This window comes from Oncorhynchus gorbuscha, linkage group LG06, assembly GCF_021184085.1.
Source record: "Oncorhynchus gorbuscha isolate QuinsamMale2020 ecotype Even-year linkage group LG06, OgorEven_v1.0, whole genome shotgun sequence".
Taxonomy (NCBI): Eukaryota; Metazoa; Chordata; class Actinopteri; order Salmoniformes; family Salmonidae; genus Oncorhynchus; species Oncorhynchus gorbuscha.
The window spans coordinates 104,960,856-104,976,253 of NC_060178.1; the positions used below are offsets into that span (position 1 = coordinate 104,960,856).

A 15,398-nucleotide genomic window follows, 5' to 3' on the forward strand; every position below is an offset into this window, starting at 1 on the left:
AAGCACTGAAATGTTGTCAGAGACTGTAATAACAGGAAACACAAATATAAGCAGGAGAGGATGGAGAGACGTCAGAGAGAAGACGGAAAGAGGTCAGAGAGAAGACAGATATGAGATATGACAGAGAGAAGACGGAGAAACAACAGAGAGAAGATGGAGAGACAACAGAGAGAAGACAGAGATATGACAGAGAGAAGACGGAACGAGGTCAGAGAGAAGACAGATATGAGATATGACAGAGAGAAGACGGAGAAACAACAGAGAGAAGATGGAGAGACAACAGAGAGAAGATGGAGAGAGACAGAAGATGGAGAGATGACAGAGAGATGTCAGAGAGAAGACGGAGAGACGACAGAGAGAAGACGGGGAGATGTCAGAGAGACGACAGAGAGAAGACGAAGAGATGTCAGAGAGACGACAGAGAGAAGACGAAGAGATGTCAGAGAGACGACAGAGAGAAGACGGCGAGAAGACAGAGAGACGACAGAGAGAAGACGGAGAGACAACAGAGAGAAGACAGAGAGAAGACAGAGAGACGACAGAGAGAAGACAGAGAGATGTCAGAGAGTAGACAGAGAAGACAGAGAGACGATAGAGAGAAGACGAAGAGATGTCAGAGAGTAGACAGAGAAGACAGCAAGACGACAGAGAGAAGACGAAGAGATGTCAGAGAGTAGACAGAGAGAAGACAAGAGAAGTCAGATAGAAAACGGAGAGACGACAGAGAGAAGATGAAGAGACGACAGAGAGAAGACAGAGATATGACAGAGAGAAGACGGAACGAGGTCAGAGAGAAGACAGATATGAGATATGACAGAGAGAAGACGGAGAAACAACAGAGAGAAGATGGAGAGACAACAGAGAGAAGACAGAGATATGACAGAGAGAAGACGGAACGAGGTCAGAGAGAAGACAGATATGAGATATGACAGAGAGAAGACGGAGAAACAACAGAGAGAAGATGGAGAGACAACAGAGAGAAGACAGAGATATGACAGAGAGAAGATGGAACGAGGTCAGAGAGAAGACAGATATGAGATATGACAGAGAGAAGACGGAGAAACAACAGAGAGAAGATTTTTATTTATTTTTTTAATTTTATTTCACCTTTATTTAACCAGGTAGGCTAGTTGAGAACAGGTTCTCATTTGCAACTGCGACCTGGCCAAGATAAAGCATAGCAGTGTGAACAGACAACACAGAGTTACACATGGAGTAAACAATTAACAAGTCAATAACACAGAGAACAAAGGGGAGTCTATATACAATGTGTGCAAAAGGCATGAGGAGGTAGGCGAATAATTACAATATTGCAGATTAACACTGGAGTGATAAATGATCATGTACAGGTAGAGATATTGGTGTGCAAAAGAGCATAAAAGTATATAAATAAAAACTGTGGGGATGAGGTAGGTGAAAATGGGTGTGCTATTTACCAATAGATTATGTACAGCTGCAGCGATCGGTTAGCTGCTCAGCTAGCTGATGTTTGAAGTTGGTGAGGGAGATAAAAGTCTCCAACTTCAGCGATTTTTGCTATTCGTTCCAGTCACAGGCAGCAGAGTACTGGAACGAAAGGCGGCCGAATGAGGTGTTGGCTTTAGGGATGATCAATGAGATACACCTGCTGGAGCGCGTGCTACGGATGGGTGTTGCCATCGTGACCAGTGAGCTGAGATAAGGCGGAGCTTTGCCTAGCATGGCCTTGTAGATGACCTGAAGCCAGTGGGTCTGGCGACGAATATGTAGCGAGGGCCAGCCGACTAGAGCATACAAGTCGCAGTGGTGGGTAGTATAAGGTGCTTTAGTGACAAAACGGATGGCACTGTGATAAACTGCATCCAGTTTGCTGAGTAGAGTGTTGGAAGCAATTTTGTAGATGACGTCGGCGAAGTCGAGGATCGGTAGGATAGTCAGTTTTACTAGGGTAAGCTTGGCAGCGTGAGTGAAGGAGGCTTTGTTGCGGAATAGAAAGCTGATTCTTGATTTGATTTTCGATTGGAGATGTTTGATATGGGTCTGGAAGGAGAGTTTGCAGTCTAGCCAAACACCTAGGTACTTATAGGTGTCCACATATTCAATGTCGGAGCCATCCAGTGTGGTGATGCTAGTCGGGCATGCGGGTGCAGGCAGCGATCGGTTGAAAAGCATGCATTTGGTTTTACTAGCGTTTAAGAGCAGTTGGAGGCCACGGAAGGAGTGTTGTATGGCATTGAGCTCGATTGGAGGTTAGATAGCACAGTGTCCAATGACGGGCCGAAAGTGTATACAATGGTGTCGTCTGCGTAGAGGTGGATCAGGGAATCGCCCGCAGCAAGAGCAACATCATTGATATATACAGAGAAAAGAGTCGGCCCGAGAATTGAACCCTGTGGCACCCCCATAGAGACTGCCAGAGGACCGGACAACATGCCCTCCGATTTGACACACTGAACTCTGTCTGCAAAGTAATTGGTGAACCAGGCAAGGCAGTCATCCGCAAAACCGAGGCTACTGAGTTTGCCGATAAGAATATGGTGATTGACAGAGTCGAAAGCATTGGCAAGGTCGATGAAGACGGCTGCACAGTACTGTCTTTTATCGATGGCGATTATGATGTCGTTTAGTACCTTGAGTGTGGCTGAGGTGCACCCGTGACCGGCTCGGAAACCGGATTGCATAGCGGAGAAGGTACGGTGGGATTCGAGATGGTCAGTCACCTGTTTGTTGACTTGGCTTTCGAAGACCTTAGATAGGCAGGGCAGGATGGATATAGGTCTGTAACAGTTTGGGTCCAGGGTGTCACCCCCTTTGAAGAGGGGGATGACTGCGGCAGCTTTCCAGTCCTTGGGGATCTCAGACGATATGAAAGAGAGGTTGAACAGGCTGGTAATAGGGGTTGCGACAATGGCGGCGGATATTTTCAGAAATAGAGGGTCCAGATTGTCAAGCCCAGCCGAATTTTACGGGTCCAGGTTTTGCAGCTCTTTCAGAACATCTGCTATCTGGATTTGGGTAAAGGAGAACCTGGAGAGGCTTGGGCGAGGAGCTGCGGGGGGGCCGGGGCTGTTGGCCGAGGTAGGAGTAGCCAGGCGGAAGGCATGGCCAGCCGTTGAGAAATGCTTGTTGAAGTTTTCGATAATCATGGATTTGTCGGTGGTGACCGTGTTCCCTAGCCTCAGTGCAGTGGGCAGCTGGAAGGAGGTGCTCTTGTTCTCCATGGACTTCACAGTGTCCCAGAACTTTTTGGAGTTGGAGCTACAGGATGCAAACTTCTGCCTGAAGAAGCTGGCCTTAGCTTTCCTGACTGACTGCGTGTATTGGTTCCTGACTTCCCTGAACAGTTGCATATCGCGGGGACTGTTCGATGCTATTGCAGTCCGCCACAGGATGTTTTTGTGCTGGTCGAGGGCAGTCAGGTCTGGAGTGAACCAAGGGCTGTATCTGTTCTTAGTTCTGCATTTTTTGAATGGAGCATGCTTATCTAAAATGGTGAGGCAGTTACTCTTAAAGAATGACCAGGCATCCTCAACTGACGGGATGAGGTCAATGTCCTTCCAGGATACCCGGGCCAGGTCGATTAGAAAGGCCTGCTCACTGAAGTGTTTTATGGAGCGTTTGACAGTGATGAGGGGTGGTCGTTTGACTGCGGCACCATAGCGGATACAGGCAATGAGGCAGTGGTCGCTGAGATCCTGGTTGAAGACAGCGGAGGTGTATTTGGAGGGCCAGTTGGTCAGGATGACGTCTATGAGGGTGCCCTTGCTTACAGAGTTAGGGTTGTACCTGGTGGGTTCTTTGATGATTTGTGTGAGATTGAGGGCATCTAGCTTAGATTGTAGGACTGCCGGGGTGTTAAGCATGGAGATGGAGAGACAACAGAGAGAAGACAGAGATATGACAGAGAGAAGACTGAGAGACGTCAGAGAGAAGATGGAGAGAGACAGAAGATGGAGAGATGACAGAGAGACGACAGAGAGAAGACGGGGAGATGTCAGAGAGACGACAGAGAGAAGACGGGGAGATGTCAGAGAGACGACAGAGAGAAGACGAAGAGATGTCAGAGAGACGACAGAGAGAAGACGAAGAGATGTCAGAGAGACGACAGAGAGAAGACGAAGAGATGTCAGAGAGACGACAGAGAGACGACAGAGAGAAGACGAAGAGATGTCAGAGAGTAGACAGAGAAGACAGAGAGACGACAGAGAGAAGACGAAGAGATGTCAGAGAGTAGACAGAGAAGACAGAGAGACGACAGAGAGAAGACAAAGAGATGTCAGAGAGTAGACAGAGAGAAGACGGAGAGACGACAGAGAGAAGACAGAGAGAAGACAGAGAGACGACAGAGAGAAGACGAAGAGATGTCAGAGAGTAGACAGAGAAGACAGAGAGACGACAGAGAGAAGACGAAGAGATGTCAGAGAGTAGACAGAGAAGACAGAGAGACAACAGAGAGAAGACGAAGAGATGTCAGAGAGTAGACAGAGAGAAGACAAGAGAGGTCAGATAGAAAACGGAGAGACGACAGAGAGAAGATGAAGAGACGACGGAGAGACGACAGGGAGACGACAGAGAGAAGACAAGAGAGAAGACAAGAGAGGTCAGATAGAAAACGGAGAGACGACAGAGAGAAGACGGAGAGAAGACAGAGAGACAACAGAGAGAAGACGGAGAGACGACAGAGAGAAGACAGAGAGAAGACAGAGAGACGACAGAGAGAAGACGAAGAGATGTCAGAGAGTAGACAGAGAAGACAGAGAGACGACAGAGAGAAGACGAAGAGATGTCAGAGAGTAGACAGAGAGAAGACAAGAGAGGTCAGATAGAAAACGGAGAGACGACAGAGAGAAGATGAAGAGACGACGGAGAGACGACAGGGAGACGACAGAGAGAAGACAAGAGAGAAGACAAGAGAGGTCAGAGAGAAGACGGAGAGACGACAAAGAGAAGACGAAGAGATGTCAGAGAGTAGACAGAGAGAAGACAAGAGAGGTCAGATACAAAACGGAGAGATGACAGAGAGAAGACGAAGAGACGACAGAGAGACAACAGGGAGACGACAGAGAGACGACAGAGAGAAGACGGAGAGACGACAGAGAGAAGACAGAGAGAAGACAAGAGAGAAGTCAAGAGAGGTCAGAGAGAAGACGGAGAGACGACAAAGAGAAGACGAAGAGATGTCAAAGAGTAGACAGAGAGAAGACAAGAGAGGTCAGATAGAAGACGGAGAGACGACAGAGAGAAGACGAAGAGACGACAGAGAGACGACAGGGAGACGACAGAGAGACGACAGAGAGAAGACGGAGAGATGTCAGAGAGTAGACAGAGAGACGACAGAGAGAAGATGAAGAGATGTCAGAGACTAGACAGAGAGAAGACAAGAGAGGTCAGATAGACGACAAAGAGACGACAGAGAGACGACAGGGAGACGACAGAGAGACGACAGAGAGAAGACGGAGAGACGACAGACAGAAGACGGAGAGATTTCAGAGAAGACGGCAGAGAGAAAACGGCGAGACGACAGAGAGAAGTCGGAGAGAAGTCAGAGAGACAAAGTAACAAACAAGATTTCACGAGTCAATCAGAAACATAAAATAGGAGAGAATAAAAGCAAGGGAATTGAAGGTCGTAAGAAGTGGATACATTTTAATTGTTCTTTGAGGTGAAGGAAGAAGCAGATATAATTTTAGTAGTGATAATTACGAACAATCACATACAGTACCTTCTTATTCAGTTACTCACTCACACCTACACTTCAGTCAGTCAGTCAGTCAGTCAGTCAGTCAGTCAGTCAGTCAGTCAGTCAGTCAGTCAGTCAGTCAGTCAGTCAGTCAGTCAGTCACACCTACAGTTCAGTCAGTCAGTCACAAATACACTTCAGTCAGTCACACCTACACTTCAGTCAGTCATTCACACCTACAAGTCAGTCAGTCAGTCACACCTACACTTCAGTCAGTCACTCATACCTACACTTCAGTCAGTCACACCCACAATTCAGTCAGTCACTCACACCTACACTTAAGTCAGTCACTTACACCTACACTTCAGTCAGTCAGTCAGTCACACATACACTTAAGTCAGTCAGTCACACCTACACTTCAGTCCATCACTCACACCTACACTTCAGTTAGTCATTCACACATACGCTTATGTCAGTCAGACCTACACTCCAGTCAGTCACTCACACCTACATTTCAGTCCATCGCTCACACCTACACTTCAGTTAGTCAGTCCCACCTACACTTCAGTCAGTCAGTCACACCAAACTTCAGTCAGTCAGTCACACCTACACTTCAGTCAGTCAGTCACACCTCACTTCAGTCAGTCAGTCACACCTACACTTCCGGCAGTCAGTCACACCTACACATCAGTCAGTCAGTCACACCTACACTTCAGTAGGTCAGTCACACCTACACTTCAGTCAGTCAGTCACACCTACACTTCAGGCAGTCAGTCACACATACACTTCAGTCTGTCACTCACACCTACACTTCAGTCTGTCACTCACACCTACACTTCAGTCAGTCATTCACACCTACACTTCAGTCAGATAGTCACACCTACACTTCAGTCAGATATGCACACGTACACTTGTCAATCAGTCAGTCATTCACACCTACACTTCAGTCAGTCACTCACACCGACACTTCAGTCAGTCACTCACACCGACACTTCAGTCAGTCACTCACACCGACACTTCAGTCAGTCACTCACACCTACACTTCAGTCTGTCACTCACACCTACACTTCAGTCAGTCTTTCACACTTACACTTCAGTCAGATACTCACACCTACACTTCAGTCTGTCACTCACACCTACACTTCAGTCTGTCACTCACACCTACACTTCAGTCAGATACTCACACCTACATTTCAGTCAGTCATTCACACCTACATTTCAGTCTGTCATTCACACCTACACTTCAGTCAGATACTCACACCTACACTTGTCAGTCAGTCAGTCACTCACACCTACACATGTCAGTCAGTCATTCACACCTACACTTCAGTCTGTCACTTACACCTACACTTGTCAGTCTGTCACTCACACCTACACTTCAGTCTGTCACTCACACCTACCCTTCAGTCTGTCACTCACACCTACACTTCAGTTAGTCACTCACACCTACAATTCAGTCAGTCAGGCAGTCAGTCAGTCACACCTCACTTTAGTCAGTCAGTCACACCTACACTTCAGTCAGTTTTTCACACCGACACTTCAGTCAATCACACCTACACTTCAGTCAGTCACACCTACACTTCAGTCAGTCACACCTCACTTCAGTCAGTCAGTCACACCTACACTTCAGTCAGTCAGTCACACCTACACTTCAGTCAGTCACACCTCACTTCAGTCAGTCAGTCACACCTACACTTCAGTCAGTCATTCACACCTACACTTCAGTCAGATAGTCACACCTACACTTCAGTCAGATACGCACACGTACACTTGTCAATCAGTCAGTCATTCACACCTACACTTCAGTCAGTCACTCACACCGACACTTCAGTCAGTCACTCACACCGACACTTCAGTCAGTCACTCACACCTACACTTCAGTCACTCACACCTACACTTCAGTCACTCACACCTACACTTCAGTCAGTCATTCACACTTACACTTCAGTCAGATACTCACACCTACACTTCAGTCTGTCAGTGAGTGTAATCTGATTATACAGTCAGTGAGTGTAATCTGATTATACAGTCAGTGAGTGTAATCTGATTATACAGTCAGTGAGTGTAATCTGATTATACAGTCAGTGAGTGTAATCTGATTATACAGTCAGTGAGTGTAATCTGATTATACAGTCAGTGAGTGTAATCTGATTATACAGTCAGTGAGTGTAATCTGATTATACAGTGATTAATCTGATTATAGTCAGTGAGTGTAATCTGATTATACAGTCAGTGAGTGTAATCTGATTATACAGTCAGTGAGTGTAATCTGATTATACAGTCAGTGAGTGTAATCTGATTATACAGTCAGTGAGTGTAATCTGATTATACAGTCAGTGAGTGTAATCTGATTATACAGTCAGTGAGTGTAATCTGATTATACAGTCAGTGAGTGTAATCTGATTATACAGTCAGTGAGTGTAATCTGATTATACAGTCAGTGAGTGTAATCTGATTATACTGTTATTGAGAGCAATCTGATTATATGTTAACCGAATGAATCAGAAATGATGAGGGTAGAGGACTGGCAGCTGTTAACATATTCTAACAGCATACCAACATAGTTTATGGAGGTTAACATGTGCCACGGGTGAGTTTTTTTGTACTTTGTGTGTGTGTGTGTGTGTGTGTGTGTGTGTGTGCGTGCGTGCGTGCGTGCGTGCGTGCGTGTGTGTGTGTGTGTGTGTGTTTATGATAGTAGCGTGTCGTGATAGTAGCGTGTGTGTGTGTGTAGCCAGTGTGCCAGGGTGTCTTATCTCTGTTATGATAGTAGCCAGGTGTGTGTGTGTGTTATGATAGTAGCCAGGGTGTCTTATCTCTGTTATGATAGTAGCCAGGGTGTCTTATCTATGTTATGATAGTAGCCAGGGTGTCTTATCTATGTTATGATAGTAGACAGGGTATCTTCTCTGTTTTGATAGTAGACAGGGTGTCTTATCTCTGTTATGATAGTAGCCAGGGTGTCTTATCTATGTTTTGATAGTAGACAGGGTATCTTCTCTGTTTTGATAGTAGACAGGGTGTCTTACCTCTGTTTTGATAGTGGCCTATTTGTCTTCTCTCTGTTTTGATAGTGGCCAAGGTGTCTTATCTCTGTTTTGATAGTGGCCAAGGTGTCTTATCTCTGTTTTGATAGTGGCCAAGGTGTCTTATCTCTGTTTTGATAGTGGCCAAGGTGTCTTATCTCTGTTTTTCTACATGCTACGGGCAGAAGAGGATGGGTCACCCTAGGCCAGGTTACTCTACATCACTTTGTGACAAAGTTTGATTGAGTTCTCACCTTCTCAACCCTTATCTATCTGGCCCACACATGCCAGGGTTAGCTTGTGTTAGTGTGTGTTAGGGTGTGTTTACCTTCGCAGCCCCTCTCTATCTGACCCACACATGCCAGGGTTAGCTTGTGTTAGTGTGTGTTAGGGTGTGTTTACCTTCGCAGCCCCTCTCTATCTGGCCCACACATGCCAGGGCATCTGACATCAGGTCCGGGAGGCGTCCGTTAAGGTCCACCGATGCTAGGCAACCCTGGAAGCCTTCCTTGGCGTGAACTAATTTGGGAAGCTCCTTGTACGTCTCTTTGGCCACGCCACCTATATACAGGTCGCCTGTGAAGGACAGGGGGGGAGGAAGAAGATGAAGACTAGTGGCATGTCAAGAAATTCAATCTCCAGATAAGCAGCGTACTGGAAATAGCTCTCTGGTTGAAGTCTTCCATTATTAATAGGAATGAAGAAGATGAGGTGAAAACACATGAGGGGACAGACAAAGGGACAGGGTGTGTTAATATGTCACTGGTGAGGTGACTATTCAGAATGAGAAAGGGACAGAACAGACAAAATGGATTGGTGCTGTTCAGTAAAACAACCCTATACACCAAGTCACTGTGCTCCGTCATATCCTCACATGATCTCTCCTTGCTATGAGAATGACACTCAGCTACTTATTTCCTTCCCCCCAAGACGTAGCTGCATGCCCACTGCAAGACCTCTCCATCACAGATGACAACTCCATGGTGACCCTGGACAACATCCTGTAGTTCCCTGTAAACATCAAAGCAGCGACCCGCTCCTGCAGGTTCATGCTCTACAACATCCTGTAGTTCTCTGTAAACATCAAAGCAGCGACCCGCTCCTGCAGGTTCATGCTCTACAACATCCTGTAGTTATCTGTAAACATCAAAGCAGCGACCCGCTCCTGCAGGTTCATGCTCTACAACATCCTGTAGTTCTCTGTAAACATCAAAGCAGCGACCCGCTCCTGCAGGTTCATGCTCTACAACATCCTGTAGTTCTCTGTAAACATCAAAGCAGCGACCCGCTCCTGCAGGTTCATGCTCTACAACATCCTGTAGTTCTCTGTAAACATCAAAGCAGCGACCCGCTCCTGCAGGTTCATGCTCTACAACATCCTGTAGTTCTCTGCAAACATCAAAGCAGCGACCCGCTCCTGCAGGTTCATGCTCTACAACATCCTGTAGTTCTCTGTAAACATCAAAGCAGCGACCCGCTCCTGCAGGTTCATGCTCTACAACATCCTGTAGTTCTCTGAAACATCAAAGCAGCGACCCGCTCCTGCAGGTTCATGCTCTACAACATCCTGTAGTTCTCTGAAAACATCAAAGCAGCGACCCGCTCCTGCAGGTTCCTGCTCTACAACATCCTGTAGTTCCCTGAAAACATCAAAGCAGCGACCCGCTCCTGCAGGTTCATGCTCTACAACATCCTGTAGTTCTCTGTAAACATCAAAGCAGCGACCCGCTCCTGCAGGTTCATGCTCTACAACATCCTGTAGTTCTCTGCAAACATCAAAGCAGCGACCCGCTCCTGCAGGTTCATGCTCTACAACATCCTGTAGTTCTCTGTAAACATCAAAGCAGCGACCCGCTCCTGCAGGTTCATGCTCTACAACATCCTGTAGTTCTCTGAAACATCAAAGCAGCGACCCGCTCCTGCAGGTTCATGCTCTACAACATCCTGTAGTTCTCTGAAAACATCAAAGCAGCGACCCGCTCCTGCAGGTTCCTGCTCTACAACATCCTGTAGTTCCCGGAAAACATCAAAGCAGCGACCCGCTCCTGCAGGTTCCTGCTCAACAACATCCTGTAGTTCTCTGAAAACATCAAAGCAGCGACCCGCTCCTGCAGGTTCCTGCTCAACAACATCCTGTAGTTCCCTGAAAACATCAAAGCAGCGACCCGCTCCTGCAGGTTCCTGTTCAACAACATCCTGTAGTTCCCTGAAAACATCAAAGCAGCGACCCGCTCCTGCAGGTTCCTGCTCAACAACATCCTGTAGTTCTCTGAAAACATCAAAGCAGCGACCCGCTCCTGCAGGTTCCTGCTCAACAACATCCTGTAGTTCTCTGAAAACATCAAAGCAGCGACCCGCTCCTGCAGGTTCCTGCTCAACAACATCCTGTAGTTCTCTGAAAACATCAAAGCAGCGACCCGCTCCTGCAGGTTCCTGCTCAACAACATCCTGTAGTTCCCTGAAAACATCAAAGCAGCGACCCGCTCCTGCAGGTTCCTGCTCAACAACATCCTGTAGTTCCCTGAAAACATCAAAGCAGCGACCCGCTCCTGCAGGTTCCTGCTCAACAACATCCTGTAGTTCTCTGAAAACATCAAAGCAGCGACCCGCTCCTGCAGGTTCCTGCTCTACAACATCCTGTAGTTCCCTGAAAACATCAAAGCAGCGACCCGCTCCTGCAGGTTCCTGCTCTACAACATCCTGTAGTTCCCTGAAAACATCAAAGCAGCGACCCGCTCCTGCAGGTTCCTGCTCTACAACATCCTGTAGTTCCCTGAAAACATCAAAGCAGCGACCCGCTCCTGCAGGTTCCTGCTCTACAACATCCTGTAGTTCCCTGAAAACATCAAAGCAGCGACCCGCTCCTGCAGGTTCCTGCTCTACAACATCCTGTAGTTCCCTGAAAACATCAAAGCAGCGACCCGCTCCTGCAGGTTCCTGCTCTACAACATCCTGTAGTTCTCTGGAACATCAAAGCAGCGACCCGCTCCTGCAGGTTCCTGCTCTACAACATCCTGTAGTTCTCTGAAAACATCAAAGCAGCGACCCGCTCCTGCAGGTTCCTGCTCTACAACATCTGTAGAGTACGACCTCACCTCAAACAGGAAGCGGCACAGGTTCTAATCCAGGCACATGTCATCTCCCATCTGGACAAGAGCAACAAGACCATGGTACTTGCCGACAGAGCAGCAAGAATAACTTCTCCTCTCTTCCTTCAGCCTACACTCAAACCCTACACCCCGACCTGAGTACTACCTTCTGCCACCACACAAAATTTGTTTTTTTGGCAGAAATGCCTTGTGGAACATTTTAACTTTCATGTTCCTTAATAACAAACTTGTATTCCATCAGTAAATATGAATAAATTGTTCAATTTCGGGCCTAGTTGGTTTAGCCACAAAAAAAGGTAGGAACCTTCCCTCTAGCCATGAATTGCTGAGATAATGAGTGGGCTAGAATTGCTGAGATAATGAGTGGGCTAGAAATGCTGAGATAATGAGTGGGCTGGAATTGCTGAGATAATGAGTGGGCTAGAAATGCTGAGATAATGAGTGGGCTAGAATTGCTGAGATAATGAGTGGGCTAGAATTGCTGAGATAATGAGTGGGCTAGAAATGCTGAGATAATGAGTGGGCTAGAAATGCTGAGATAATGAGTGGGCTAGACATGCTGAGATAATGAGTGGGCTAGAAATGCTGAGATAATGAGTGGGCTAGAAATGCTGAGATAATGAGTGGGCTAGAAATGCTGAGATAATGAGTGGGCTAGAAATGCTGAGATAATGAGTGGGCTAGAAATGCTGAGATAATGAGTGGGCTAGAAATGCTGAGAGATGAGTGTCAGATGGGTCTGCGGTGTAGCATCTTGTGTCTATAAAATGAGCTGCTCGTTATGTTTAGATAATCCTTTCTACTGCAGTTTTTTTTAAATATACAAAGTTAGCAATGGAGAACTGCAAATATGTTGCTACTGCTCTCAATAACATTGCTGCCCTGAATTTATCAGGCGCTATCGGCAAAGGTAAGTGGTAAAAAGTTTTGATGTACTACTTTCTGGAGGACGATCGTGTCATGCTGACTCTCTGACTCTGAAAATGAATCAGACGATGAGGAAATCCCTGATTTAGGTAAAAAACATTTCAAATGAAGAAGACAATGTAGAGACTTCTGATGACAGTGATGGGGAAGAAACGGCAATCAACAGTTTTGTTGTCATGGAAGAAGTTGACCGAGTTTTGAAATCAGTGGAATGTGTGGTAGAAGCAGAGTATGATAAGGAGATGAATAGATTGACTGCAAACGCAGAGGGAGTTGCAAAGAGAACACAGAAGGCTGTTGTAAACACCTCTCTCTGGATGACATCTTCAAATGAAGGGCAAACGTGGCATCCATGACAGAGGGGGAGAAAGATATGATGATTCTTATGGCATTGCACACAGTCAGTGTGAACCAGAGGGACTTGACAAAACAGATCAAGCAAGATGTACAAACAAAACGGAAATGACACAGGACGTCTTATTTAATGAAAGGGGTTGCAGTATGCCATGAAGCATTTTTCCATATATACGGGTAAGAGTCTAGCTACAGTTTCAGATATTGTACCTTTCTAATTTTGTCAGAAAGTTGTTTTCGTTGTAAATGAAAGCTGACTCTTAGCTAGCTAGGTGACACTAGCTAACATTACGTGTATGATCTGTGTAGTAATGTCATCTCAGAATTCCATTTTGCATTGCTAGTACTCTGTGGATTGGGATTATGGTCGTTTAGCTAGCATGTCTAAACAAAAGACTCCACTTCACCAGATGATTACGTGACCCATCAATTTAGCCATGTGCGTCTGACAGAGATTACAGCTATCTAATGTAAAATAATGCTAAAATATTTGTATCTGTATTTTGTGTTTCAGCATCAATAGAACACGCCTGACTGTCCTCCACCACTCATACAAGGAGAAGGGTCTAATGCCAACAACATACAGAACAGCATAAACAACACGTTGTGACTATTGACTTTACCTCCAACATGATTGGCAATACTTTTATTGATCTCACATTATTTCTGTATTTTCCAGAGGTATATGTAGTCGGGGTGTGGAGAAAATTGCTACCCCACATCTCAAGCACTAAACAGGCATATGGCTTTGACGGAGCTATGCAAAGAGAAATACTTGATTGATGAAGGAAGGTCATTCAGCAAAGGCATCAGCATAGTCTTCAACTACATGCACTATTTCTTCAACAACTACAGAGTTTGGGAAACACGTGTGTACCTGAATTGTGATAACTGCAGTCGCCAAAACAAGAACACATTTGTGCTCTGGTATTGTGCCTGGCGGACCATACACAAGCTCCACCACAGTCTGGACCTTCACTTCCTGATCACAAGCCACACCTAGTTTGCCCCCGACTGTTGCTTTGGCCTCATCAAGCATCGCTTCAGAAAGACCAGAGTTAACACTTTGTCTGAGATTGCTGGTGTTGTGAAGCACTTCAGATTAATATATTTGTTTGCATTATATGAGGTTATTCTTCTTATCTAAACTTGTGAGGTGAATTGATGTTGTGCGGGGTTGTAATGTCTTCTCAATTGTTTTAGTTATTTCCTGTTTAACAGCTTCAATAGTCTGTAGCCTGGTGTTGTTGTCACCAAGGAATGTTCGGACTGAGTCGGGAACAGGTTTCAGCTGCTGTGCAACGATGACATCCTTCCTCCCATAGATGGTCTGACTGTACAAGCACCAACTGGACTGGACACATCTAGACAACCTTATCTTGTTAAGAAGATTAGTGAGTTTTGTGACAAAGAGGCTATGGACATCACATACCCTGCACCAATGTCAAGGGCAGCACAGAAACAGGCTCTCCGAATATAGATTCCCTTGTTCATGCGTGGTTCGGACGGACCAGTTCAGCACTGGGGGTGAGATCTCAGTCATAAGCACTATCTGCACTGTCTCTAGTCACATGACTCTCCCCTAACACACTACTATTTATGTTTTTATCCTGCTGCTCAGCCACTTTACCCCTGATTGTATGCATATAACTATCTACCTCATCTGTCAACAATATCACTGATGTTGTTATTGATATTGTTCTTGTACATACTGTATATTTGTTTTTTACGTTAACAATATCTATTTCTGATATTGCTACTATGAAAGCAACCATTTCACTGTACAGTTTACACCTTCTGTAGAGAACCATCCACTTAGCAAGATGGTTTTAGCATTTCTTTCTCATGACCCATCAATTTAAACAAGTGTCTGGGAAAGCGTCATCTAATATTAATAAAATATTTTTATCTGGCACTTTCTGTTTATCTGGAATTTTTTCACTTTTAGTCATTATCTTTGCTACACTCGTCACTGTTTAGCACATGACCTCACAAGTGAATCCTTATAGAGATGGGTGGAGCTGACTTAACCTCTGGGATATTCGGGACGGTAGCGTAGCGTCCCACCTCAACAACAGCCTGTCAAATTAAGTATAGAATCAATCTTTAGGATGTTTTTTTTATCATAAATCTTCAATAATGTTCCATCCGGAGAATTCCTTTGTCTGTAGAAATGCAATGGAACGCAAGCAAACTTACACGTCAGTATAAATGTTGTTTATATGTAGTGGAAGTCTTGGGAAGTGCAATATGACCCCATAGACACTATATATTCGATAGGCAATGACTTGAAAAACTACAAACCTCAGATTTCCCACTTCC

At 45.7% G+C, this 15,398-nt stretch overlaps 1 protein-coding gene across 9 annotated transcripts in view; it reads right to left on the reverse strand.

Moving 5' to 3' along the window:
• LOC124038645 (neurexin-1a-like) overlaps positions 1–15,398 on the reverse strand; it is an 819,670-nt gene that overhangs the window by 462,314 nt on the left and 341,958 nt on the right. For all 9 annotated transcript variants that reach the window (XM_046354744.1, XM_046354740.1, XM_046354738.1 and 6 more), the window contains one exon: positions 9,088–9,261. In XM_046354744.1, coding sequence (XP_046210700.1) covers positions 9,088–9,261 — 174 coding nt within the window. The remainder of the gene's footprint in view (positions 1–9,087; positions 9,262–15,398) is intronic.